General features: G+C 40.5%; 1 protein-coding gene across 1 annotated transcript; it reads right to left on the bottom strand.

Moving 5' to 3' along the window:
* Positions 1-265: 265 nt before the first annotated feature.
* On the bottom strand, positions 266-20,648 carry IGF2 (insulin like growth factor 2). Its single transcript, XM_007424231.3, has 4 exons — positions 20,358-20,648; positions 11,079-11,241; positions 6,028-6,191; positions 266-4,211 (listed from the first exon to the last, which is right to left on the bottom strand). The coding sequence occupies exons 1-4, from the start codon at positions 20,445-20,447 to the stop codon at positions 3,972-3,974; spliced, it is 657 nt and encodes a 218-aa protein (XP_007424293.1). The 5' UTR covers positions 20,448-20,648; the 3' UTR covers positions 266-3,971.
* Positions 20,649-24,821: the final 4,173 nt, after the last annotated feature.

Genomic DNA, 24,821 nt, shown 5'->3' with positions numbered 1-24,821 from the left:
TGATTTCCAATGAGAACATTTGGAATCACACCACACAAAAGGTCAAAGGGAAACAAACTGAATTATGCTTAGCAGAGTAACAGGGTCCCAGTCACTTTATCAAAGAGAAAGTTTAATCTGCTGATAAATGCAGACCAAAATCTTTTGAAAAGTCAAAGGAGAGGAGAGTTAAACCAATCAGAAAATTCCTTCAAAGATACCTAAGATAATACTGATTAACTGTGGATTAAACATAGTTCAATATTTAGAGAAAACCATCCATAAAGACATTATAACTGATTGCTTTATTGATACTGTATGAATGAAAAGTACAATAGGTGCAGAATCCGGGCAATTTGACTCTTGCATGTTGAGTGCACACAAGTGAAGTATTTCAAGATACATCAACTCCCATCTCCCCCCTTCCCCACACCCTCCCCACAATAAAAAACTTAAGCAGACAATAATACATACAATTAGACAAAAATATCCCTAAAAAAAACAAAACAAGTATAATTCTTCCCTTCATTTAGTGCAGAGGCAGCAAGGTCCATCACCAAAAGACTGAGCCTTTGCAAATGAAATGGATGAAGTAAAACAGTGGGACCAGTTTGGGGAACCGTGCTCTTTCCCTCAGGTGCTATGGCTTTGCACCAGTGGGTTAAAGAAAACAGACCTGGTATGTGTTCCAGTAATGTTTGTGTTTATTTTTTAAGTGGATTTCCCCCATCATGCAAAAAAATTAAAAAAAAAAAAAACCAACCAACATTTTTTTTTTTTTGTAAACTATAATTGGCCCTAAAATCAGTTATGTTGTAACAATACAGGTGTTTTACAGGTAACTCCTAGCAGACTGAGCTGTGTTCCTTCCCCCTAGAATTTCATGTAGTATGCCAATTGCAACTCCAACCTCATCAAATTTTGATCCCTATGAGAGAAAGCTAGAAGACAGCCTCACCTTTCTACTACTCAAACATTGCATGCCTTAGTACAGATTTTGCAATCTCTTCGGCCAGCTTGAACTACTTTCAACTCAGTATTTCCAAGGCACATAGGTGATTTGAATGTTCCCTTTGGTGTAGTTGCATATCTTGTTGTGAGAACACATCATTCTCTGATAGCAATACTTTTGCATAAAACAGGCAGTCCAACTTGTCTGTACAGTTAGTCCGCTTAATGGGGCTTGTTCCAATGCAAATGCATAGGACTGAAGCCTTAAAAAGTGCCTGTACACCTGGAATTTCAGCAAGCAGACAAGATGCTATCCAACATTCAGCTTTTTCTTCTGTTCAAGTCTCCTTGCCCAGATTTAGTCACTACAAATAAATCTGATATGCCTTTTGGGGGAGGGGGGTAGAATTGGCAAAGCATCATTAAAAGCTCAGCATCTGACACTAAGGTACATAAGTACACAAAGTGAGAAAAAAATTAAACTATCTTAAACTGCAGTCTTCTAGAGCAGCTAGAGGGGCACTGAACTAGCTTCCAAGATGTGGAAGTGCCAAAGCTGTATGCATACAGTCTTTTTGCTGACTTGGAGATTTTCCTCAACTGATAAGCTCTTAGTGGTACATTTTGTTTTAGGAGCATTCTGTTCACTAATATATTATAAACTCCAAGCCAGCACACCACTGCTTTGCAATGTCAAGGATACCTCTCTTAAGAATTATCAAAAAACAGAGCCCAGATTATACAGAAATTCCCTTTTCTCTTTCATCACTTTTACCCCTTGAAAAGAAAGCAATTCTCCCTGTTCCATTCTTCTGATATACTAAATATAAAGGTGTGGGTGGGGAAAAACAATGAAGATTTGATTCACCTATGTGAACAATTTATGCATAAAAGTGGGCTTCTTTTGGTAAAAATCTTCATTATTTGCAAACAAAACTTTTTTAAGAATTTAGTTTTTTGCTCCCCCCCCCACCCTTACTTTTTAATTAATTATTTTCTGCTTCATACCTGATTAAGGGAACTAATGTTTTTTCCAGGGCCATGGCAAACTAATATCCCAAAGGCCTTATGGCTCAAGATTGCAAGATAAAAAATTTCAAAACTGATAACACACGTAAAAAACCCCAAACCCTACATTTAAAAAAAGAAAAGAATACAATTCAAGTATAATCTTTAGGTTCTTTAAGCGACTGTGTGTACACAATAGGATTACTGGGTTCTCCCGTTCATGAATCTAAGATTTTAAAAGTTCCGATACTTTTATAAAGCCACCTGTTGCACATCACTCAACTCAAAGAATGAGCTTCAAACAACTGAATTCTTAATCTTCTCATCTCTGGTGCATTAAGCTTGAGGTTCTCCTTTTGCACCTCAAGAATGAGGACACAGAATTGTTATGCCTCCTTTGCACCTCAAGAATCTTAGAGCCATAAAGGTCACCAACTGCTTCTACAAATGCAATTACCTCCTTGTTCTCCTTTCTTGCAGAACCTTTTGTGTTCCCCCTTTCCCTCCCTATGATTGGAAGAACATAGTGTGGTTCTAAGTGGTTCTCTTTAATACAAGAGGGATGCACAAGAGATCTCCCCAAGAACTTACTGTTTGGAAAAGGACCCATTCTAAGGAGGCAAATCTGGGCAATGATTTTATCTTCTTGGAAACCCTGAAAGGTGTGAATAGATAGTGGCTGTCCAGATGGTGGCTGAGGGAGACAGAACAGAAAATGGCCGAACTGCCCAAGAGGAGGGTGGCTCTTGTTCTGCAAAAGTTAAGGAGAGCACTTCATACAATGAGTAGGTCCATGATGAATAACTTACCCAACACATACAAATGCCTTTGCAGAAGGCATGCTATAGGAGGATCTGGATATCAGAGACTGAATAAAGTATCTTTAAAAATATATTTTTTCACCTAAAAATGAATATAGATGTAGTTGTGATTCTGCCTGTGTGTGCTATTTTATGTACACATGTGAGTGGCAATTAGCTCTTATGGTCATGACCAAGCTATATTTCAGAAGAGAAAAAAAAAAAAAAAAAGAATACACTTATCACACTTTCCTAAAACGAAAAGCTAAAAAATTTCAAGTTCAGTATATTTCGAGATCTTGTCCTTCCCACCCTGCCCTCTTGTAACTTCTGGGTTTGTTTTTCCCCTTCCAACTTACATTAGCACCATTAACAACATTTAAACATTACAATCCCTCTTCAGTTACTAGACACACACAAAATGGTCCCATTAAAAATAGTGCTTTTCTGCCAAAAAAAAAAAAAAAGTTATATATAATATATATTTCATATAATTCAACTAAATCTGTGGCAAATGTGCAATGCAGACGCCTCCGCCATTAAAGTGAACTTACGTTCACCCAAACTCTTTCACTTCATCTGTGATTTTTAAAGGTGCAAGTACATTTTGAACTGTGTAATTAAAAAAGGTAGTGGGCCTCATCATTTCATCGCTAGCTTTTAAAATGTGCAAAAAAAAAAAAAAAAAAAAACACCCCTCAACTATATCAATTGTGACTTATAAAACAATAAAATGGGGTAAAGGTTAGGCCAACCTTTAAAACCTCAGATTTTGTTTCCCTTCCTTTTCTTTTTACTGTCAGTTGAGACATAGAATTTGGCCTTCTTTTCATGCCATGATCTTCTCTTGCTCTGTCTTCATTGGTTAGTATATGGACTGAAAGGCAGGTCTGTTATTACATAGTTCAAGTGCCTTAGCTGTCCCTGTTAAATTCAAGCTGAAAATACTGGGTAGGAAAGTACAAAGCCAACCAATAGATTAAAAAAAAAAAAATTAAAGACAATGCCACAAAAATGCTGCTGCCACCGCCGATGTTATAATCCCACTCTTTTGGTGTTCCCGTGCCCCTTTTCCTGTTGTTCCTTGGTGTGAAAGGACATTTGCTCTCTCCCCTCTGCCTTGGTCTGGAAGAGAGAAAAGGCTGGGGCCGGACCTGGAAAACACCTCCCACGAGACTGGGAAAAAATAATAATAATAATAAAGAGTCACTTTTGCAAATTGTTCATCACAGTTCACTTCTGGCTGCCTGACGTTTCTGAGGTGGTGTGCACAGCCAGAGGTGTCTGCGTCGGCAGGACAACCAGCGGGCGATGGTTCTTGGACTCCTCAGACTCCTGCAGTCCTTCAGTTTGCCATCGATACCTGCGGGCACGGAGGACGTTGGGAACTCCCCGCTGAAGGCGCTGCGGGCTCTTCTTCTGCCAAATGTCGTATTTTGAGTACTTGACATGGGAGGGCTTTTGAAAGATATCCTGAGGGAAAGGGGGGAGAAAGGGCAAAGGAGGATCAATTCGCTGATTGCAGTGATGAACTTAAAGGGTACTGACTGTCACTGGGCTATGATGTCACATGGTTAGACAGAAAGAACTGAAACAGCAGAAGCTGCATTCATTTGGGGCAACTTAACACTTGCCATGGCTTTTCCTCGTATCTCCCTTTCTTTATGCCATTTTCTCCTGGAAACACTGGGAAAGTTTTATGCCACACATACCCAAGAGCCTTAAATAAAATTGAATAGTTTATCCACATTCATTGTATACCCATTTTTGAGCCAAACTAAATTACATAAATTACAGTTGTTGAGAATCGGTCAACATACAAGTTTAATTTAGTAGTAGTAGTCCTCGCTTAGCGACCACAATTGGGGCTGGCAACTCTGTCATTAAGTGTCACAGTTGCTAAATGGAAAATCACATGACAGTGACAGCCTTACAACCTCACTTCCCCTTTGGTTGTTAAGCGAAACATCACATGACCATGGCTTACGATTTTACTTCTGCTTTCCCTATTAACTCTGCTTGTTGCAAGGCAGCTGCAAAGCACACAAATGGTGATCATGTGACCACAGGATGCTGCAATGGTCATAAATGTGAGGATTGGTTGCAAAACTTTTTTTTTTTTTTTTTTACCACCATCGCTAAGCAAGGCAGTAGGTAAGCAAGGACTACCTGCATTTAAAATCTTATTCATCAGCTTTCCTCAGTCTGGTGCCTTTCAGGTATGTTGGATTTCAGGTCTCCTTATGCAATCAGACTATCTGAAGTGCACCAGCTTGAGGCAGGCTGGTATATACTAATAGTGTCCTTATTTGCCACATAGAGTTTCTGTGCAACAAAAGCAGAATGGAGGTTACAAATGAGCAGTCTTAGCAGAACTGGGGGAACCTTATATTTTGTCATAAAAACAGAATTAGGAGGGAAAAGGCTGAAAGGTAGCAGGGACATCTGCAGGAGGCAGTCAAAAAGTCAAGGTGGCAGCTGTGACTGTGTAACTGAAGCCTGTGTATATTCACCACATCTGCAATGCATGTCAACAAAAGGTGACAAGGTTTTGGTTATGACCACCAACTTGACTTTTCCGATTCCCCTCTGGACACCCCTGAAAGGTAAGAGCTTCACCAAAACAGCCTACTGAGAACTGAGCATGCTCAGTACTCATGGAAAGCTATTGTGAGAGGAACAGAAGAGGTCAAGTTGTGGAGAAGAGAGATGGAAGCAGGCATCCTGGAAGACAGCATGGCTGATTAGCTGGCACTTTAAACTGGAACACACAATAGTAAGACATTTTGTTGTAGATCACATTTACAAGGTTGTTCAATAATTTCTCTAGTACCTGCCTGATGTTATCCTAGCAACGCAATTCAGCTGGTGTGTTCATTTGCAACTTATTCACACTGTGATGCTCCCTTTTAAATAAGTATGCATAGGATAGCTATTAACAACACGCATGATTAACTTCGAGAATGATACTCAATATCCTGCGATGTTCTGCCAAGCAAATAGATATACGAATGGGCTTCACAACAATTTCTATTTTTTGACAAGGAGTGGACACATTGTACTTTAGAACTCTCATTGTCATTCCTCCCCAGCCACCCCCATCTCTAGACTCTCTTCAAGAAACTGCTGCTTAGGTAGAAGATGTTATCTGTATATGAACTACGGATAACATTATTTTGCTGTACCTGCAAAAGCAGCAAAATGCTGAAGATAAGGGTTCTGTGTCCCATAGGATTTTTTTTTTCCTTTCAAAAATGTATCTGATTACTCAGATAGGATCTTCACCTACCTTGTTTAGTGCTGGTAAGACCACAAGAGATGAAGACAGGTCCCGTTCCGATTTGGCAGATTTTGCGCAATAAGTTTCCAAGAGATTCAGGTCACAACTCCGGAAGCAGCACTCCTCCACGATGCCACGATTGAGTCTTCCTCTGTTTCTACCCACAGGCCTACCTGTTGTCACAAAAGAGTCAATTGAAAGTTAAAAACAAATGATGCCACATTTTTTGAAGCATTTAAGATAGAAGAAATAGATCAATATCTTTTGTCGCTTTCCTTTTTAATCGGCAGCACCCACATAGTTCATTTAGGGCTTTGCAAATTCCACATTTGATGGTAAAGTAGCAAGAGTGCAAAAATGAATCAAGCTACAGTTTGTTTAGAAAACGCCTATACAATTTGCAACTCACCAAACCAAATGGTCCAAATGTCCTTAAATTACCTTGCCAATGACTGCGACTGCATTCCTCAACCTGCCACTCTCAGGTGCATTGCACTATTATTTTCATCTATCCCGGTCACCTAATGATGTAAGTTATTTCCAACTCACAGAAAAGATGCCAGGCTGGGATAGAACTCAATTGGAGGTGGCATAGAATAAATTCTATTTGACGTAATACAAGCCCATTTTAGATAAAAACCCAAATAATTCCATGTTAATGACAACTACAACTGTTTCATGCTAATGTACTTCCCATCAAATTATTTGAAAAGAGACATTTAGCTCTACCTTAAATACTTTACTTATACAGTAGATGATAGTATACGTAGCTCAGGGTTGAACCTGGTGGTTTTCCTGCAGACATTTCATTACCGTGCTAGGTAAGATCATCAGTGCAAGACAGAGTGGGAGCTGCTAGCTGTTTATATATAGTGACTCCCTCCTTGATGGTTCTTGGTTAGGGTACTGTTTCTTCCCTGATTTTTTATCTGGTACCACTTCCTATTTATCTGGGGGTTGCTGCTGGAGGAGATGTGTTCTAGGCTGTTCCTTCAAACAACCTACAACACAGTCCCTCCAACTATGAAGAACCAAAGAACTGTACTTTATTAGGGGTTGTTTTTTTTTCTCTGACCCCATTGTCTTGGTCTGGTCAATCTTCAGGCAACTGTGGGTTGCGCAGACAGAACAAAAAATCCCATGAAAGTTCCTTCAAATATGTCAGTCCAGAAAGATCTTAACTCAGAACTGTAGTCTGAGGGTGGGGTTTTAAGAAGTTTTAAGCTTCACTGTAGGTTAAAAGCAAGTTTATTTAAAAGTGAGTTAAACAAAACAAACAATACAAGGCTTGGGATACATAATCCAAGGGAAAAATATATGAAATGCCAATCTGCTTCCTGTTAATGAGAGCTCCACCTTTTTACCATGAAAATAAACCCCTATTCTCCTTTACTCGTTTGTGAATTTCTCTTGCCAAGTTATTCCCCAAGTATACGACACACTGTTTTGCTAGCAACTGGACAGCTTTCACTGTCCACTTCAGTGCAGCTGGCAATTTGATGTGTGATCTTTTTCTAAAAGAAAATAAAAAGGATGTTCTAAATTATATGCTACTCCTTGAAAGAAAATGCAATTCTATTTAAAAACAGGAACAAATGCTAAACTGAGAGCTGTGTTTGTTCCAGAATGCTGATAGATGCCCTGGCAGGCAAACTAAGGTTCTGTTGCTAACCAGAGATAAATTGCAAGAAAATTCCATGATAGACCACCATTATTTAATATTATTAGTACTGGTATAATAGATAGCACTTGTAAAGTGTAAAGCACTAGTTAGCAGTCCATTAAGATGAACCACTGTAATCATCCCCATACTGGAGATAGTAACTGAGACAAAGAGAGTGACTATGATAACATCTTAACCAGGGTCTTCTGGTTCACTCCTTATATGCATTATACTTCTGATAAAATGCATTGCTGCCTTTGGGATTTGCACAAGCATTACTTTTTGTTAGTTCCTGTTTCATGACTCTTTTCCTTCTGAAGAGATGTCATGGGTCTCCTCACAAGTAGCCCCCTAACTAGGTATCGCTTGAGAGTCAGATTCGATAAGTCTCATGTTTATATATCAAGACACAGTGCCCTGGTGCCGTCATGCCATCCCTTGAGCATCATCTCAGATTAAGGGCCAAGGATCATGTTCATCAACAGACAGCCTTTGCATCTGACACCCACAGCAAAAGGCAAGACATGTGGCTGCTGTGACTTGACACTGACAAGAGTTCCTCTTCCCAATTTAGCTCTTTTTTTCTTTCTTTCTTTTTCTTTTTGGCTATTTTCCTAAACAGAAATTGCAAGGAAGCTAAATATTGGTGGCTAAGTCTGGGGTCAAAGTGCAGATGCATTTGAGCATCCTGAAGAGAAAGTGGTATGTATGAGAGATAAGAGAGTATTTATGTGCTGGGTACAGGGCTTTGTATGCCATACTTCTGAACACAAAAATATTCCACAGCTTGTGCCTCCTTCATACACACTCTCCTGAGTACCACTTCCATCGGATCAATCAAGCACCAAATCAAGCGTAAGAACACTTTGGGTGTAAACAATCCTCTCTTCTCCTGACAAAGGAATGTGGGCACCAACAAGAGGGCCTTTGTCAAATGGCTGGGCAGCAGCATCCATTGTTCCAAACCCCTCCCCTCAAATAGCTTCTCTTCCACCCCCCCACCCCCTTATTTTTCCTAGTATTATTCTGAGGGATGCAGAGAAGAGAGAGAGAAAGGAGAGAATGTGCTTTGTCAGCGTAAGTGGCTGGAAAGAGCTAAGTTCTTATCAGCTGTTAGAAAGGAAGAAACAGGAGCCCTTGTTTACAGAAGTCAGATGCCTGGATTCTCGCTTAGCTCTCCCCCACCCTCATCTCTTCCTGGTTCACACAGAGATTCAAGCTTCATTTACCTATGTCAGACTGGCTTCTTGCTGTGATTCAAAATCCCCCAAGAGCTGGAATAAGATCTTCCAAATGTTGGCCACGATGTCACCTGCCTATCTTTAATATCCCATCTTGTGTCCTTCACTGATACTGGCATAAGAACACCAATCATTTTCATTAGATCTCCCTGAACTAATTCTTCTCTTCTTCTATCTTCTATTTTCTTCCTCCTCTTCCTCTTCACCAGGAATGCTTAGAACACACATTTATTGGGCATGCTGCTGATTAACTACTTCCTAAGCAGGAGTATTTTTAGCTCAACATCCCTTCTTCAGAACTGCTGCCAGGCTTCCCCACCCCCACTAAGGAAGAAAATAAAGCGGCTGAGAGCTAAGCTCTTGAAGGCTTACAGCCTGACTTCAATAGGGTGATGATGAATTGCCCCAGCTGGGGTCCTGACCTTTGGTGGTTTTGGACAGAGCTGTAGATTAAAGAGACTAAGAAGCAACTTCCCTTTAAAAGTGTTTTCAGAAGAGGATTCAGACCACCTACAACCTGGGAAGCAGGAGCAGGACATCTCTGGTTGCCAGACACAACATGACAGGACAACGAATTGGACAGTTGCAGAACAATCTTCCCCAGTTTGATCCTGTCCAGATGTTTTGGGATTACATTTCCCAGGACTCCCAGCCAATGTGGGCCATGTTGGCTGAGAATTCTGGGAGATGTAATCCCAACATGCAAGGAAGGAATACCTGGTTGAAGAAGAGTGACAATAGTAGAGAGAGAGATGTAAAATGACTCTATCATAAATTCCATTGGGCAAAAGTTTAGAATTTTGCTACCCCTATCAAATAAGCATGTATTTCTTGATGAAAAATCAAGAACAAACAGGCATCTAAAAAGAAGTATAGTATCTAAAGCTACATTATGTTTATTATTTTGCTGTGCTGCTGTGCTAGATGTTACTACATTTTCAGAACATCATATATCTGGGCAATTTGTAATTAAAAGCCTACATCAGGAATATGTACATGCCAAAGTACTAGAGTCATGTTTTGTGAAATGGGTGGCCATATAAATAGAATGAATGAATAAAAGAACAAATAGCAAGGCGACTGGCATTTTAAAAAAGTATTTCAGCAATTTATGCTAGCAATTAAGATACAATGTTGCCATATACTGCAACCATGTATGAAATTGTCTATGAATGTTTAAAAAAATTTAATCCATACAAAAATCCTCCAGAACATTGCATTAGTAATATGGAGAATAAAATTGAAAGGATTTTTAGGTATTTACACAACCCAAGTAATGGATTCTTCCTTTCTGAACAAGGAAAACTAATGCTGTCATATCTTTTTCCTCTACACTGAAGTATTTGGAGCTCAGTGACTAGAACTTTATTTTTGTGAAAATGTAAATCTTCTGAAAGGCAAAAGTTCCTAAGCCTAGGTAGTCCCCACTCCCCAAAGCACTAATCTAAATACAAATGAAGTGAAATTAGGCCTAATAATTAAGGAATATTTTATGTTCCATAGCATTATTTCTCCTGATAATACTGTGGATGATTTCTTACTTATTAATGGGTATTATTTAATTAAGTTGTTGTCAACAGTGTTATTGGCAGGGTCAAGGAAGGACTTTCAATGCCGTCTTATTCATGTCTACCTTAGACCATATCTGAATGAAGTTAATGGTGTTGGTTGCCCAGTGAGTGGATAAAGGATTACAGCCCTAAAGTGTGTCTACTTAATTTTGAATGTAAGAAATTCAAATTCTGTAAGAGGAATATAGGACTACTTGTGTCTTGTGATTGTATGATCATGCAGATGTAGAATGGAAGATTTTGAACCAAGCAATCTCATATTATTCAAATACAGAAGAAGCCTTAGACTACAGTTGTACAACATCACTCATGTTATGGAACTTTTAACTTATATAATTTCTTATCACTGGCCATTCTGGCTGAGATTAATAGGAACTGGAGTTTAATCACATCTGGCAGACTACATGTTATTTTTAGTTCAGCCTCAGCCACCCACCAGCAATACAAAAAAGCTAGCATAGCGTATATAACTAAGGTGAGGCCTCCTAAGATGTTTCATATATAACTTTCCAAAACACCATGTATAGATGGATATATTGGCACTTTTCCAAGGTGAGTGCAGTTTACTTTTCTTTTTGTACTTACTGAAATAAAAGCCTCTGTCCCCACAGACAAACTGCAGTGTGTCCACCAGCTCTCCACCACAAAGGGTTTCAGCAGGACTGTATGCAGAGACAGAATCAATCGTATATGCCAGGAAGGTGAGTATAAGCAGCAATATCCGCCGGGAGGTGCACATCTTCTGCACCTGAAAGAGAAAAATCCATCATGTTAAAAACTATTCCTACAAGTGACTTCTAAATGAGCAGGTGATAATGAAGCAGGACCTCCACAGCCACTGTCTACTATCCTAATGAGAAATGAGACAAGAAAGGGCACACTAGCCTCAGCAAGCCAGACATGGATCAAGTATAGAGGACACAGTGCATAGGACAATAGGGTTAAAAATGAATCTTCATACAAATCAATAAGCATAAAGAAATACTTCTCCAATGTATGTTCTGGATACCATAACACACACTAAAGAAGCAGAAAAAATACAGCTTCTCACTGCAGCTTCTTCAATTAATAAAAATCAAGATACTAAGCTAATAAGATACTAAGATAATCAGTTTCATTATTTTTCTGTCTTAGAAGTCCAAATCCAGATGTAGGTCAGCAAAGATGGAAACAGCTGCCTGTATTTCCATGGAAGATTATATGATGAAGAAAGCAAAATTATAAACCTCTGGTTCCTCCCTGAGCCCAAACATCAAGAGAAGTGTCTGTGTGTGTGTGTGTGTGTGTGTGTGTGTGTGTCTGTCTGTCTGTCTGTCAAGAGGTTTCCCTGCCCCTGGTGAAAAATATTGTCAGCAATTCTGTTGTGATGAATTTGTAGTTTGGTTTCAAAACCCAATTACAATCATTCAAAGCACTGTATTCTGTCACAACATATAAATTAAACCGGCAAATATAATTTTAGAAAAGGCCTTCCACATGTGAAAGAAGAAGGGAAACATCCTCTGCACTTTATAAGAATTTTGCATCACTATGCAAAATGAGAATTGGTGAGTCTATTAATTGGTGAGATGTTGTGGCCCTGTATGTAGACAGTTGTTCTGGACAGCTTTAAATTGGACTTAGCGTTACTGTTATAAAAGAAAACATACCAGCTCTCTGGAAGGGCTAACTACTACACGGTCATCAGAACAGCATAAAGCAGATGGGATGACCTTTTGTTGAGTTGGAAAAAAGCCCACCAGTGATCTAGTTCAATCTATTCCTGGCTTAGTCCCAAGCTTTCTAATGTGACCCTAGGCAGAGTTTAAGGCCAGCTTTCTATCCATTAATCCATTCTACCTATCCTGGATTACTAGCTTTCCAGTAACTTATAGTATGTTCAGTCTCTAGTGGGAGAAGCAACCTGACTTTCTAAAGCAGTTAAGAGTCCCACAATATTCAGAAGTGGGAGGACAGGAAAAGTGCTTGCTATACTAGGCAGAGAAAGTATAGCAATGCTCCAAATATACTTTGGTTTCTTACTTAAAACAAATCATCCAATTTGGATTGGAACCAAGCACTGTTTCAGAATATTCAACTTAAATTGTTTTTCCTGGATATCCAGCCTTATATTCTGAAATGAAACAAAAGAGTGAGGGGGGTAGAGCCAATCCTATTTACTCATCAACTGAAGTGACAAGCTTCCTGCTTGTTTTAGCAATTAACAGTTCAATCAGATTAGTTCACTATTAAAAATAATTTCAACTCTTTGCATTATGAGAGAGCTTTGGCCATGTGAACAATTGAATAGGAAACCAGTCCATACACTGTTATAAGAAAAACACAGAAAAAACTGTTTAAAGCTGATTAAATCTAAACTAGTAGATTCAGCTGTAAAGCAATCTAAATTATAATTTGTATAATTCTGGAAAGTGTGTATTTTGCAGAATTCCCAGGTTTAAGAGGGCAGCAAGCCAGAGAGCGATGATATAGATAAGTTCAGTATTTGGTGATGCTTTCCCATATTACAATACAGCTGAACTACTAATTTTCCCCTTGTAGGAGAAACTCCTAAAAAATAATAGAGCTAATATTCATTAGCATAGATTGAATTTACCGCATTGGTATTTTAAATTGTCCATTGGCTTACAGTCAGATATACTGCAGGAAAGTCACAATCTACCTGTGTTGTTTTTCTAAGATGCTTATTGCAACTGCTATCATGGAGGATGGTTTAGGCTATAACCATGGTGAAAAAAAGGAAGAAAAAGAGAAAGAGAAAGAGAAAGAGAAAGAGAAAGAAAAGGAGAAAGAAAAGCAAGCTTCTTTTTCTACCTTTGCAACATTTCTCTGATTAAGCCACCTCTTCCAAATTTGCCCCACAGAGCAAAATCAAATGGTACCATAAATGCATCTATTTCCATGAATAGGTCTCAGTTTTTGGAGCACCACCTGCTTTTTCAAAGGCTGATGGTGGCATGTCAGCAGCCCAACCCTATACGTGCAGGTAAAGGCTCACTCAGGTGAAATGCTAATAGATACACAATTTCCAAGTACTGCCTTGTGGTTTCTGATTTATTCAGCAAACAGGCTCCAACTCTACTAGATATGTCCAAAGGTTCCACTAAGTTAGTAGTAGTCAGTAATGCTCCTTAGCAACATCAAATGTTGTGAAAATGTCACAAAAATGACTGCTGAGCTGCCTTTGCCTTTGATCACATAGGAAGTATGAATATTTAGACTGCTAAACATGCAACATGTGCTGGTGAGATTTATGGTCAATCTGGAAGCCCAGCCCCTATTAACTTTTGCCTCCTGGGCAAGCGTCAGAAAGTTAGTTTGACCACTTTGTCATCGACCTTGCCACTGTCGATTTCTCATAAAAGATTGCTTAATTTTTATGTTTGACAAAATCTAAGTGTGTATGTGTATGTGTACACTCACACTTGTTTTTTCCAGGAGGACTCAAATCTGGGAAACCTATCTGTGTCCAAGGTTGATAGTTACTGGCCACCTCCCCCTCGAGACCTATTTCTCCATCTCTCCAGAAGCATTTTTCTCACCAACCTATAGGGTCATTCAAACAGGTGGTGATATGGCACATGAAACTTTTCTTCTGCCAATAATGTACAGGTAGAGTGCCTCATTACAGCAGAATGTTGGCATTGCTCCTGAAAGGAAATCGCACAGACCTTTTCCTGTGTTGTGAAATGATCAACAAAGAAAGAGGTGGCTCCAAATTAAAGCTCTTCACTACCACCACCACAGTACTCACAACCAATTCTTCTAATTTTCTTGAACTCCTTCTTCTCTTTGAAGATGAAACCTATGGTATTTTTACAAAGGCAGCCAGACAGTATAGCCACAGCTAATTTCAACCCACTGTTAAGCTGTAATTTCCTACCCAAACTTTGGATCAGGAGTTAGACAGTTTTAGAAGTGGGCACTATTTGTCAGCAATGGGGATAAGATATTTTTCCAATTCTATGCTAGGAAAACCATCTATTTGCTTTCCCACTCACCCCTATCTTTTTATTTTTAAAAAATGTTGACCCATAGTTAACATGTATAATTTTTTCTGTTACTTGGTACAATAAAATATTTATTACAAATGAACTTAATTTATGGAAGTCTTGATATATAGCTGTTCCTTACAAATATTGTTTAATACAAAGCTGCCTCCCGTTAAATAAAAGAATAAGGTAAAACTTATAGAAATAACAGTTCTGAAGCATACTGGACATCCAACATCCAGTGGATGCCTCTGTGACCCAATGCACACTTTTTTATTCCATGAGCTTTCCTCCCACTTAAAAATGCTACTCTTTGGTGATGTTCACCTTGGGTCTGCCCCCTCCCAATTACCATCAGAGGTCAATGTAATAGGAAACAAGGCCAAAAAAGGAGAGCTTTTTAATTGCCTAGTGCTGAATTCTTGCTATTTTCCTCCCCCGGATGAATCTTCTGCAAACAACCAACCAATCTGGCATCTTTATTCCACTGAAGTTAAGACAATGGAGCAGTAGAGATAACAGAGGCTTAGTAGGAGGTTTAGCAGTCAGTGCTGCTGTGTGGCCTACTTGTAGTCAGCTCATAGTATACCATAGGAGCAAAATGCAGTTTTTCTTAATGTGGTGGCCTTCAAATATTTTTCTGGAGAAGCTGTTACATGGTCCCATCAGGATACTGATTGAGGAAGTTCATATTTTCATAAATTCAAGTCCATATTTTACTTCCAGCCTATGCTCTGCTGGCACTCTGGAGGAACTAAAGAATTACTGCAAGGTAGAATTAAACCCAGACATTTTATTCCATGTTCATCCAAGATCAGCATCACTGATAGGGCTGCTTTTTAGGAAATGGAAGAACAGATTGCCTAACCCCAGTGCTTGAGAAAACAAATGTATACGTTTGGGGAATATGTCTCTCTAGGCAAGTCAATGGTTTGGAATATCAATTAATGGTCTACACATTATGCCTTCATATTAAATATACATGCATTTAAGCCATTTTATTAATAGAAAGCAGCATGGGTGAGGGACTATTTGCCCCATGAGAATATAGATAAGTAACATACATTTTAAATTGTTGGGGTTTAGGCAATTACATTTTAACACAACCAAAAGTTGATATACTGTACATAGACATGCACATCTTCAGTCACCCCTCCGGAGAAACCTAATTGGCAATTCCAATAATATTCAATTCTTGCACATTTGAAAAGCAAGCATACACAAGTTGTTCTAGGCCATGACTCATAAAAGTGTGCAAAATTGGGACAATTCCCATAAACAGAAAAGTTAAAATCAGAGGATGAATAAGTGGGAAGATGCTTTCTCCATATATGTTTATCCAGCTAATTTCTGAAAGGAATCTCCTGAAGCGTTTCCAAACCCTACTGGGAGAGAAATGGCAGGGAAGAATGAGTTTTATGTGACATGGAATTCATGAAATATTCTGTATCGCTGTCCTACCGTCTTCTACCCTGAACTTTATGCTGTCCCTCCACTCAGCTTTTTATAGAACTATTGGCTAAGAATTCACAACACATTATCTTCTGCCATCTCACACAGACATATGCACATGGAACAGGCAGCAACATGTTTTAGTGTGGTGTGTTCCTATTCCAACTTTTCAGCTATATTATTTCATTCCCCTCCCCCACAGTCTTACCTTCTCACAACCCCAGAAATTCAACCATCAGCCAGCATTTTTTGTCCATTAACTATGTTCTGAGAGCCAGTTTTGTGAAGTGGTTAAAGCACCAGGCTAAAAACAAGAAGACTGTGCATTCTAGTCCCACCCTAGGCACAAAGCCAACTGGGTGACTTTGGGCCAGTTACTCTCTCAGCCCTAGGAAGGAGGCAATGGTAAACCACTGAAGGGACTTGGCAAAAAATATAAGACAACATATTCAGAGATTCCAGCATGTTGAAACTTCATGTGATTAAAATTCGCGGTATAAGCATGCTCTCAAAAAGCAGAAGACCAATCAGGAGAAGCTGATTTATGATTGCTGCTGTAGCTTCTATTGTGAAACATGCCTGAATCATCTAAAAAAAGGGAAAACCTGTTTTTTTCTCATGCAAATATATGTAGCTGTAAACCAATCAAACCTAGCAATTTCTAATCCATATGCTAATGAGCTCACATTTCTTCAATTAAGGAACAAGTGAATAAACTAAAAGTTCAGTGATTTGCAAGAATGCTTTTGGCTGACCTCTGTAAGTGCTCTATAAGCCTACAACAAAGAGATGAAAGCAGGTCCTGCCCCAAAATTGTAGGATAATGTTCACCTAGCAGATGCCATACTAGCAATGAGTTCTGGTATGTGTGGCCCAACACATCAGGAGCTCTAGGTTGAGGAAGACTGACTGAGGCAGGAACTGATCTACTTGGGTTCTCTCTCAGGTGTGGTACTGCAGCCATGAATTTAGGTGGGCTTCCTCAATCCCAACTGTAAAGCTTTCTTCCAATAAATGTGCTCATCATTGGAGTGCATAATTGAAGTGGCACAAGTGAAAGCATTTACTTCCTTGCCTAGCTCTTACCTTGCACACACAGAAGCCAGCCAGCCCACCATGTAGAAAGAGTGCAAAAATAGCCATCTTTGCTCCTTAATGCCACTGCTTTGCTTTCACATTTATTTTCTAAGCTCTCCAGACAGCCAAGAAACTTCAGTGAGAAGAAGTTTTTCCTCTTGCCCTTTGTGCATGTAACAAATACAGTCTACATTCACCCAATTCCCTTAACCACTCAAACGGACATTGGTATCAGTCAAGCCTTTAGTGGGGAAGAGAAAGGACAGAAGGAAGGACAGAAGGGAGAGTTAGTCCTGTTTACTCATCCATCAGAGTATAAGGAACTGTTTGAACTTTGGTGATCCACTCCATGAGTTTCTTTTTTTAAAAGAAGACTATATTCAGTGTTTAAAAAAAATAAAACAAACTCGCTTCACTTCTGAAAAGCATCTGGCAGAAGACAAGAAAAGGAAATGTAAATGTCTTCAGCCAGCTGACTGATCAGTTTTAATCTCCCAAGTTCACAGCTTGTTCCGTACTGCCCTTCTGCATTTGTGTCCAAACCCTGAAGTAAATCAAAGCTATGGACAGCAATATTACATTACTCAGTTACAAGGAAAACTAAGGTGACTGAAGTGTATAGACACAGGCTTCATCTAAAACCACATTTGTGTTTGTTGCATTTCCTGCTAATATGGAGCTTTTTCGTCCAGCTCCTTTTATCAAAACAGTCCCTTGGCTATCTCTGCCTGAAAGCATCTTATTTCAGGACCTCCCTATATACAGCCAGAGAAGTAGGCACTTGCTTTGAAATGACCTTGCCAGGATGAACTAGCTAGTCTAAGCTGCCATTATGAATTTTAACAGGACAGTAGCATGCAGCAGACCATGCCCTTGCTGCAGCGTCCCCCCTCCCAAATGGGCTCCAAAAAAAAAAAAATTCCTTTAAACCACCCAGGACCCATGTGCATTTAGCTGCATAATATAACAGTACCAAAGGTTTCACTAATTTCCCTGGGTTGTTGCAGATCACTCCAGGAGCAAAAGACAGCTCTGATACTGAATGACCTTGTCTACAGACTGCACAGGTAAACAGTTTTCCACTTGAAAAGCAAATTCGCGGGAAAGCACCACCCGGTTGCCAGAAGTAAGGCTTCAGCTGCATAGTTTTCCATAAAGGCTCCAATAACGGGAAGGGGAGTCCCTTTTCACTGCTTCCCCTTTGCATGGCAACCCTCTTGGCTGTTTCTTCGCTACAACTTTTTGTGCCAGAGTTGGGGGAAAAAAAACACCCACAAATAAGCAACTTTCCCTGTTCTCCATAGAAGCTAGCAGCTTGCAAAGCACAGTACGTGTTATAAACAGTAATGTGCTACGGTGCCGAAGTGTCAGCTACGAGGCTTGAAGCATCATTCCCCTGTCCCAAGTATCTTTTCAAGCTACCCGTGTAAACCTCTTGCCCCCAAACAGCCTTTTCTTTTTTTAACACGGAACATTTTGAGCCTTAGACCCCCCACCCACCCCGGTTAATGTATGACTGGCTGGTTCAGACACATCTGCTGGTTACAGTTATGCTAAAACTACAGCTTCCTCCTGTGTCCCATATCCCTGTGGCTCTGCAGAGTGCTAAAACTTTTCTAGGTTTCTCAAAACAATTCCTCTAGAGAAAAGCAACTGGAAGAGAAAACAGGAGAATGCTAACAGTAATAACAGCAATCATAATAAGGCCATGCAAAGTAGAAGACCCTCTACCAGCCCTTACTTCTCACTCAGTCCTTGGCTTATTTTTCTGTTTTTATCCCTGTTTTCACTCCTCACTGATCTAACATGGGATAAGTGTTCGTTCTTTCTTAGGAAGTGAGTTTAATAGCAACCAGAGCTTAAGAACTATGAGTTCTTTACAATAGTGAAGAAATCTTCAGAAGCTTTCCCCTCTAAGCAGCTTAAGGGAAGCAGAGAAAAGTAATGCAGAATATCATAACATAACATTCAGGCCAAGAGTACATGACCTTGCCTGTCCTTAAACGGGCATGTCAACCAAGAAGTAGCCAAGTCCTGCACGGGACATTTACCGACCTCACCTACAGATCTTTGGCAGTCCAACCCCTAGCGGCAAGAACAGAGCACACCTTGGCTTTCCTGCTCCACACTTCACACCGCGGCACATGCCACGAGGGCTACCGGGTATTCAGGGTATACTTTTGGCAGTCAAGAGCATCCCGGGGCTCCCTAGAATTTCACTTTATTAGCTTTGCTTTAAAGGCATTAAGACAGAAAAAGGCACACGGAGAAGAAGTCCCCTACAACTTCTGCCCACCGCTTCCTCTTCCAGAGTTCACGGACGGTTGAGCTGAAACACGTCTCCAACATCCCCTTACGGATCAAGCCGTCTACAATGCCTCTCACGCATCGGGGCTTTTAAGGATGGTATACCGATCGTTCTCCCCTGCAATCACCCCCATTTCCTCGTTCTGGGTAGGAACCACCATGCAACCTCTAGTGCTGTAACGGAGGCATGATAAACAAGCCGGGAGCCGGCCCATCTCCCCGCCTGCTCTCCTAACCTGTACTGTACAAAGCAGGAAAGTGGAACAATCCTCGCAAAAGTCAAAAACAGGGTATTCTGAGCAAACCCTCGGGGTCCCTCTAGCGTCAGCTTGTCTGCGTTGCAGAACGAGGAACTCAAAAAAAGTTTTTTTCCCTCGCCCTCTCTGCTCCGCAAAGGAGAAAGAAAATAACCACCGTAAAAATTAAACATAAACGCGAGGAGCGGGTCGGAGAAGCCGGCGCTCCATTCGCCGATCGCTTCTGCAGCGATCCTTTTCAGCAAATGATTTCGCAGTCATTCGCACAGACCTTACGGGGGGCGGGGGGGGGGGGGAGAGGACGGACTCACAAAAGGTGTGCAGAAAAACAAGCCCGTTTTCTTTTTTTTCGGAGGCAGAGTGCTGAAACTAGGGCTCCCCTTTCAAAAAAAGGGGGTCGTGAAGAAAGGAGAAGAAAAGAAAGTCTCCTTGTCTTAGGAGACAAGCGGAGGAACTTTTGTTAAAAATCGCTGATTCTAAGCAAAGCCCAAATTCCCGAAAGAAGAGACAGACTTTTTCTCTCTCCGCCCCAAACGGAGTTAAAAGCTTTGTTGCGTTTTACAATCGGCGTCCTTCCGTGAACTCAAGCACGCAAAGCGAAAAGAGAGCAAGTCCCGCAGCGCGACCGAAGCGCCCGGACCCCTCGCTCTGGGGAGAAGCGTTCTGATGCTGCCGCCGCCGCCGCTCGAACGTACCACCCAGCTCCCTCACTTCGCCTCCTCTCCGAAAGCTTGAGACCGGGAGAGGGAAATCCAAGCGGGTTTGTTTTTCTCCCTTACCTTTGAACTGCCAAGGCTGTTTTCAACTTCTTGCGTAGAGATTTGGAGCAAGGCTGGGTTGCTGCAGCATTCATCCTCTGCTCTTGACATGGTGACTCTGCTTGGCTGATTTTCTGGTTCTGTTTGGGGTAGCGAGTCCCTTTTATCTTTGTCTGTGTGTGCCGCGTCTGTGTGTGCGTGCGTAGATAGACAGAGAGATAGTTTGCTTTGCTGTCTCTTGCTTGGATTTCGTTTCCAGAGGCAGGGCTGGTGGGGCTCAGCTCTCCTAGTAGCAGCTATACTTTCAATGAACTGCTCCACTGAGAAGACAGACCGATGCGTTCACTGCCCCTTCTTTTATACGCCCGTCCAATGGGCATGCTCAAACTTACAGCCTTCAAGGTAAGTCAGCCAATAAAATTGCAGAGGTTATCTAACTCTCTCTGTCTCTCTCTCCCCCCCCCCCCACCTCCTCCCTTTTTACCCTCTCCTGAGATTTCCCATTTGGAGCAAAAAAAAAAAAAAAAAATCAATAGCATGCTTTTGGACTATTGCTTCATCTCAAAATTGCCTTCCCCACATATGCACAGAGAAAGGAGGGGAAAATGAGGAAGGAGGATCCCCCCCCCCAGTTAATATTGCTTTTCAAGTATAAGCAAAAGAGTATACATTTATATACATTTTTCATTAAAATAAATCCCACCACTTTATTTATTGGGATTAGAAAATGCCAGAACCTTCAGACAACCAAATGTTTAGCAAGTATTTGCCTTTGATCTCATTGATTGAATTAATCCTGGTTTAATGTCATCAAAGCTCAGGTCAAGGAGACAGGGAGAGGTGTCTTAGTTTCTCCAGCTTCCCTATCACTGAAGACAGAAGGTAGATAGAAAGGGAGTTTAACTAGGCCACAGTTTCACTGAGTATCTGCAAATTGGGTTAACATTAAACTAGATATGTAAATGCCACTAAATGAAAGCCATACCATCATTCTGCTCTGGGACAGGCGGGTGGGTCCAAAGACCTCTGAAAATCCCACCCTTCTACAGATGTGAGATCAAAGACAGAGCTGAGGGGAGCTATTTTTATAAAGCACCCCTGAATTGTTAATAGACAACAGGCTGATCTGGGACAAATCCCTGCTTTCTAAAACTACTCAAAGTACACAGTTAAGAAAAAGTTACAGGGTGTCTACTGTTCACCAAACTCCACCCTATCTGTGACAGTCTTAAGAAGGCATCATCTAGGCATGGAGAACCTATGAACCTCCAGATGCTGCTGAACTACAACTCCCAGTTGCTCAGCCTATATGGTCAATGGTGAGTGATGTGGGGAGTTGTATGTGGAAAGGTCACAAATTCTCCATCCCCGGATTAAAAGGAGTGACCAGAATAGATACTTATTTAAAGCAAAATTATCAAGAGGACCGAAGGTAAACTTCTTGTCAACAGTCAAAATAATATCCTGGCTCTCAGTAGGGGAGACCCTAAGTCAGGGATAAGTAATGCAATGCCATCTATCATGGTGCCCCATTAAGTGGATTTTCTCCTTGAAAACAATTGTTTCCAAATTGGTGCTATGTAGAGGTTTTCAACTACAATTCCCAAAAACATGTTGGCCAAGATGGAGGTTGTAGTTCAATGCATCGGGAGGGCCCCATCTTAGCAAAAGTTGGTTTATCAGCTGTCCTGTTTTTCCATACCAGTCTGAACAATGATAATATTAAAGGGATAAACTTTCATCCTCAGGATTGTAGGAGTATCTTTTGCTTTCTCAAAATAGGCTAAGGGTTGCCTGTCTACCTATCTGGCCGTCTCTCTGTCTCCCTCTCTCTGTTTGAAGCAAGATTTCAAGGTTTAAGGGAAATAAACAAGAACTGATGTACCTATTTTGGGAGCCCAGTATTCTTTACCCCTCCTGTTACAAATATAGCAGCAGCTTCTCAGCTTTGGAGCTATTTGGGAGTAGCAAAACTTGAATTATTAACTACATTTATTATAAGGTTAAATCTTTAGTGCCTACAAAACTTTAATCACTCAGTTAGCTACGCTGAATAACTCAGCATTAATGTATAGCCTACATACTGATGCAGCTCCAGTTTTGGGAGGGAAGTCTGATGTAAATTAACTCCTGTGACTAGCTATCCTTATTCATCATTGTAACTCCATTAACATTATCACCCTGAAACATGGTTTTCCAGTGTAGAGAGAGTGAGTGAGAAAAATGATGTTGCAGCTTTATTTACCTTGGGAGGTTTGCTTGCTTCCCAAGGATCCATTACAAGTTGCATTCACATGTAAACAAGCTTTTCCTTATGAAGCTGTTGATTCTGATCTGGGACTGATAAAACATTTTTATCAGTCAGTGGTGCTCTTTGACCTATTTAAAGTTATTTTTCCGCCTTAATGGGAATCTAGATTCGTGGTAATAGTTGTCCATCATAAGGTTGTTGCTGCAGATCAGATGGACAGTGTCGCACAAATGCATGCACAGTGATGCAAAAATCAGAGGAGTATCAAAAACACTTCTGTTTTGTGGTGTAAACACTTACCTGTTAGCTATTTTCATTGTCTTTGAAATCTGTATCTAAGGGACCAGATAATCAAAAAGAAGTAGGTGAGAGGGAACGCAGCTGACATAGCATCTCCAATATCTGCATCAAAACTTTTGTTTTCTTCTTGCTTACTCCTCCATGATGAAATGTTTGCAAAATTGAAAAGATGTAAATATAATCAGGAATAAAACCTAATACTTGGGGTAGGGAAGGAAGGCCAGCGTTAACCTTCATTCTGTTCTTTCTGAAGTCCCATCCTACACTTTTATTGTTTTACTGATATTTGCCTATAAAATCTGTTTTAAAAAAGAACATTAGCTAAGCTAAAGCCAAATTCTTTCTTCCTTCAGTGAAATGCATTTGTGGGAAAGGGAGGCTGAACCTCTTAACCATTTATCTTCTGGGACAGAACAAAAAAATATAATACATACATGCGTGTATATAAGTAGGTAGAGATGCCAAACACTACATCAAGAAAGGGCCTCTTGGTTTATTTTAAGCTGTTGTAAATGGCTTAGTTTAGAGCAACCTTCTGCTACTTGGGGTCTCCCAAGTTTGTTGGACTACTGCTTTCATCATCCCCAGGTAGTGTTAGTATGCCAGCACTGAGTACCTATGCTGGAAGGAACAACATCTGTTAGCTTGGAGAAGGTCGATTTAGACAGTATGTTGATTGATTGATTTCCTACCTCTCTACACATTATGCCAGTGATAGTCAGTGAGATGTTGATAAATGCCAACAGCCACATAGTCATTTCCCTTGATACTAGCTTTTTTTTTTAAAGATTCTTTTAATTAACCAAAATTAAGTGGAAAAGCTGCTGCGCAAACCACTAGCTGCTCATATCTTTAGAATCTAACAAGTTAGGGAATGCAGAGCACAACTTCTGGAAGTCTCTCCAACCCCTTAAAATAGTTCCACTCTGGGTCGTGCAACCAGGAAAAATGAGGGGCTTAGAATGAAGGAACTGGCAACATTTCAATTCCCTACCCAATTCTCCCAAAAAGGCATTGGAAAATTTGTTTCATGTTGGTTTCTTCCTTCAGTGAAATACACTCGCTCCAGCACCCAGCTCAATCTGGCCTGTTTTCAGGCTTGATCTTTCTCTTGATGGCTTCTCATACCACACCAGGTTTGGTCCCATTTTCTGCTGATGGAAGGGCAGTCGCAGAAACAGACAGTATCCAAATCCTGTTTACATAATTTCTTTCCAACATTCTTTTGCATTGGAAAGAATAACAAGATAGGGAAAACAGGCAGAGGGACCTGTAGTTCATTCTTTGTAATAAAGTGTTACATCTGTTGGCCCATTCTCCCCAGGGACTAATCAGGGTATTACATGTTACCTGTGTGCAAGAGAGGGGTGGGGTTCTAATCATAGGGGTGAATATGTGTTGCCTGTTTGAGTGTGGGGATGAGGGTCTTACTGGGGAGGGTGTATATGCATTGCATCTGTATGTGTGTATTTGTAATTTCCCCTCTGCATCTGTGTATTGTGTGTGTGTGTGTGTTCATTGAAAAGCTCAGGAGGTGCTGCATTTGCTCCAATCTGGTTATGTGACCAGGAGGGAAGGGACTTAAGAACAGAGCAGTCGACAGAATTCCACATTGCTGCCCTGCTCTTCCATAGAATAAATACATTTTCTGGATTTATTTTCCTCTATAGCCTCCCCCAGATCTAACCCATTTTCAATTGTTCTTTTGCTGGTTTCTCTTGTCTTCCCCCCTCCTCCCCCCCAAAAGGTTTGGTTCTGTTCACTTTTCAGAGAGTTATTTTGCTGATGGAGAGACAAATGGGCAGAAAGACAGAGCCCTAGGCCTCTTTATGTAATTTTTCTCCCAACTTTCCATTGGGTTGGCTAGAATAAAAAATAATAACTGGCAGCAGCTGAGTGCTTTGTTTGGAAGTGTAACTGCCATAGGTAAAGTA

This window comes from Python bivittatus, unplaced genomic scaffold (assembly GCF_059951505.1).
Source record: "Python bivittatus isolate LINGU-HERP-01145 unplaced genomic scaffold, Pbiv_v1 ctg000480_np1212, whole genome shotgun sequence".
NCBI classification, from domain to species: domain Eukaryota; kingdom Metazoa; phylum Chordata; class Lepidosauria; order Squamata; family Pythonidae; genus Python; species Python bivittatus.
This window is presented reverse-complemented; position numbering and strand designations above follow the sequence as displayed.

Excerpts from the sequence above, each read along its gene's own strand:
- IGF2 (XM_007424231.3), bottom strand. The coding sequence starts at position 20,447 with ATGTCAAGAGCAGAGGATGAATGCTGCAGCAACCCAGCCTTGCTCCAA. Across the intron at positions 6,192-11,078 it reads GGACAGAGGCTTTTATTTCA|GTAGGCCTGTGGGTAGAAAC; the intron begins GTAAGTACAAAA and ends TTGTGACAACAG. Across the intron at positions 4,212-6,027 it reads TCTTACCAGCACTAAACAAG|GATATCTTTCAAAAGCCCTC; the intron begins GTAGGTGAAGAT and ends CCTTTCCCTCAG.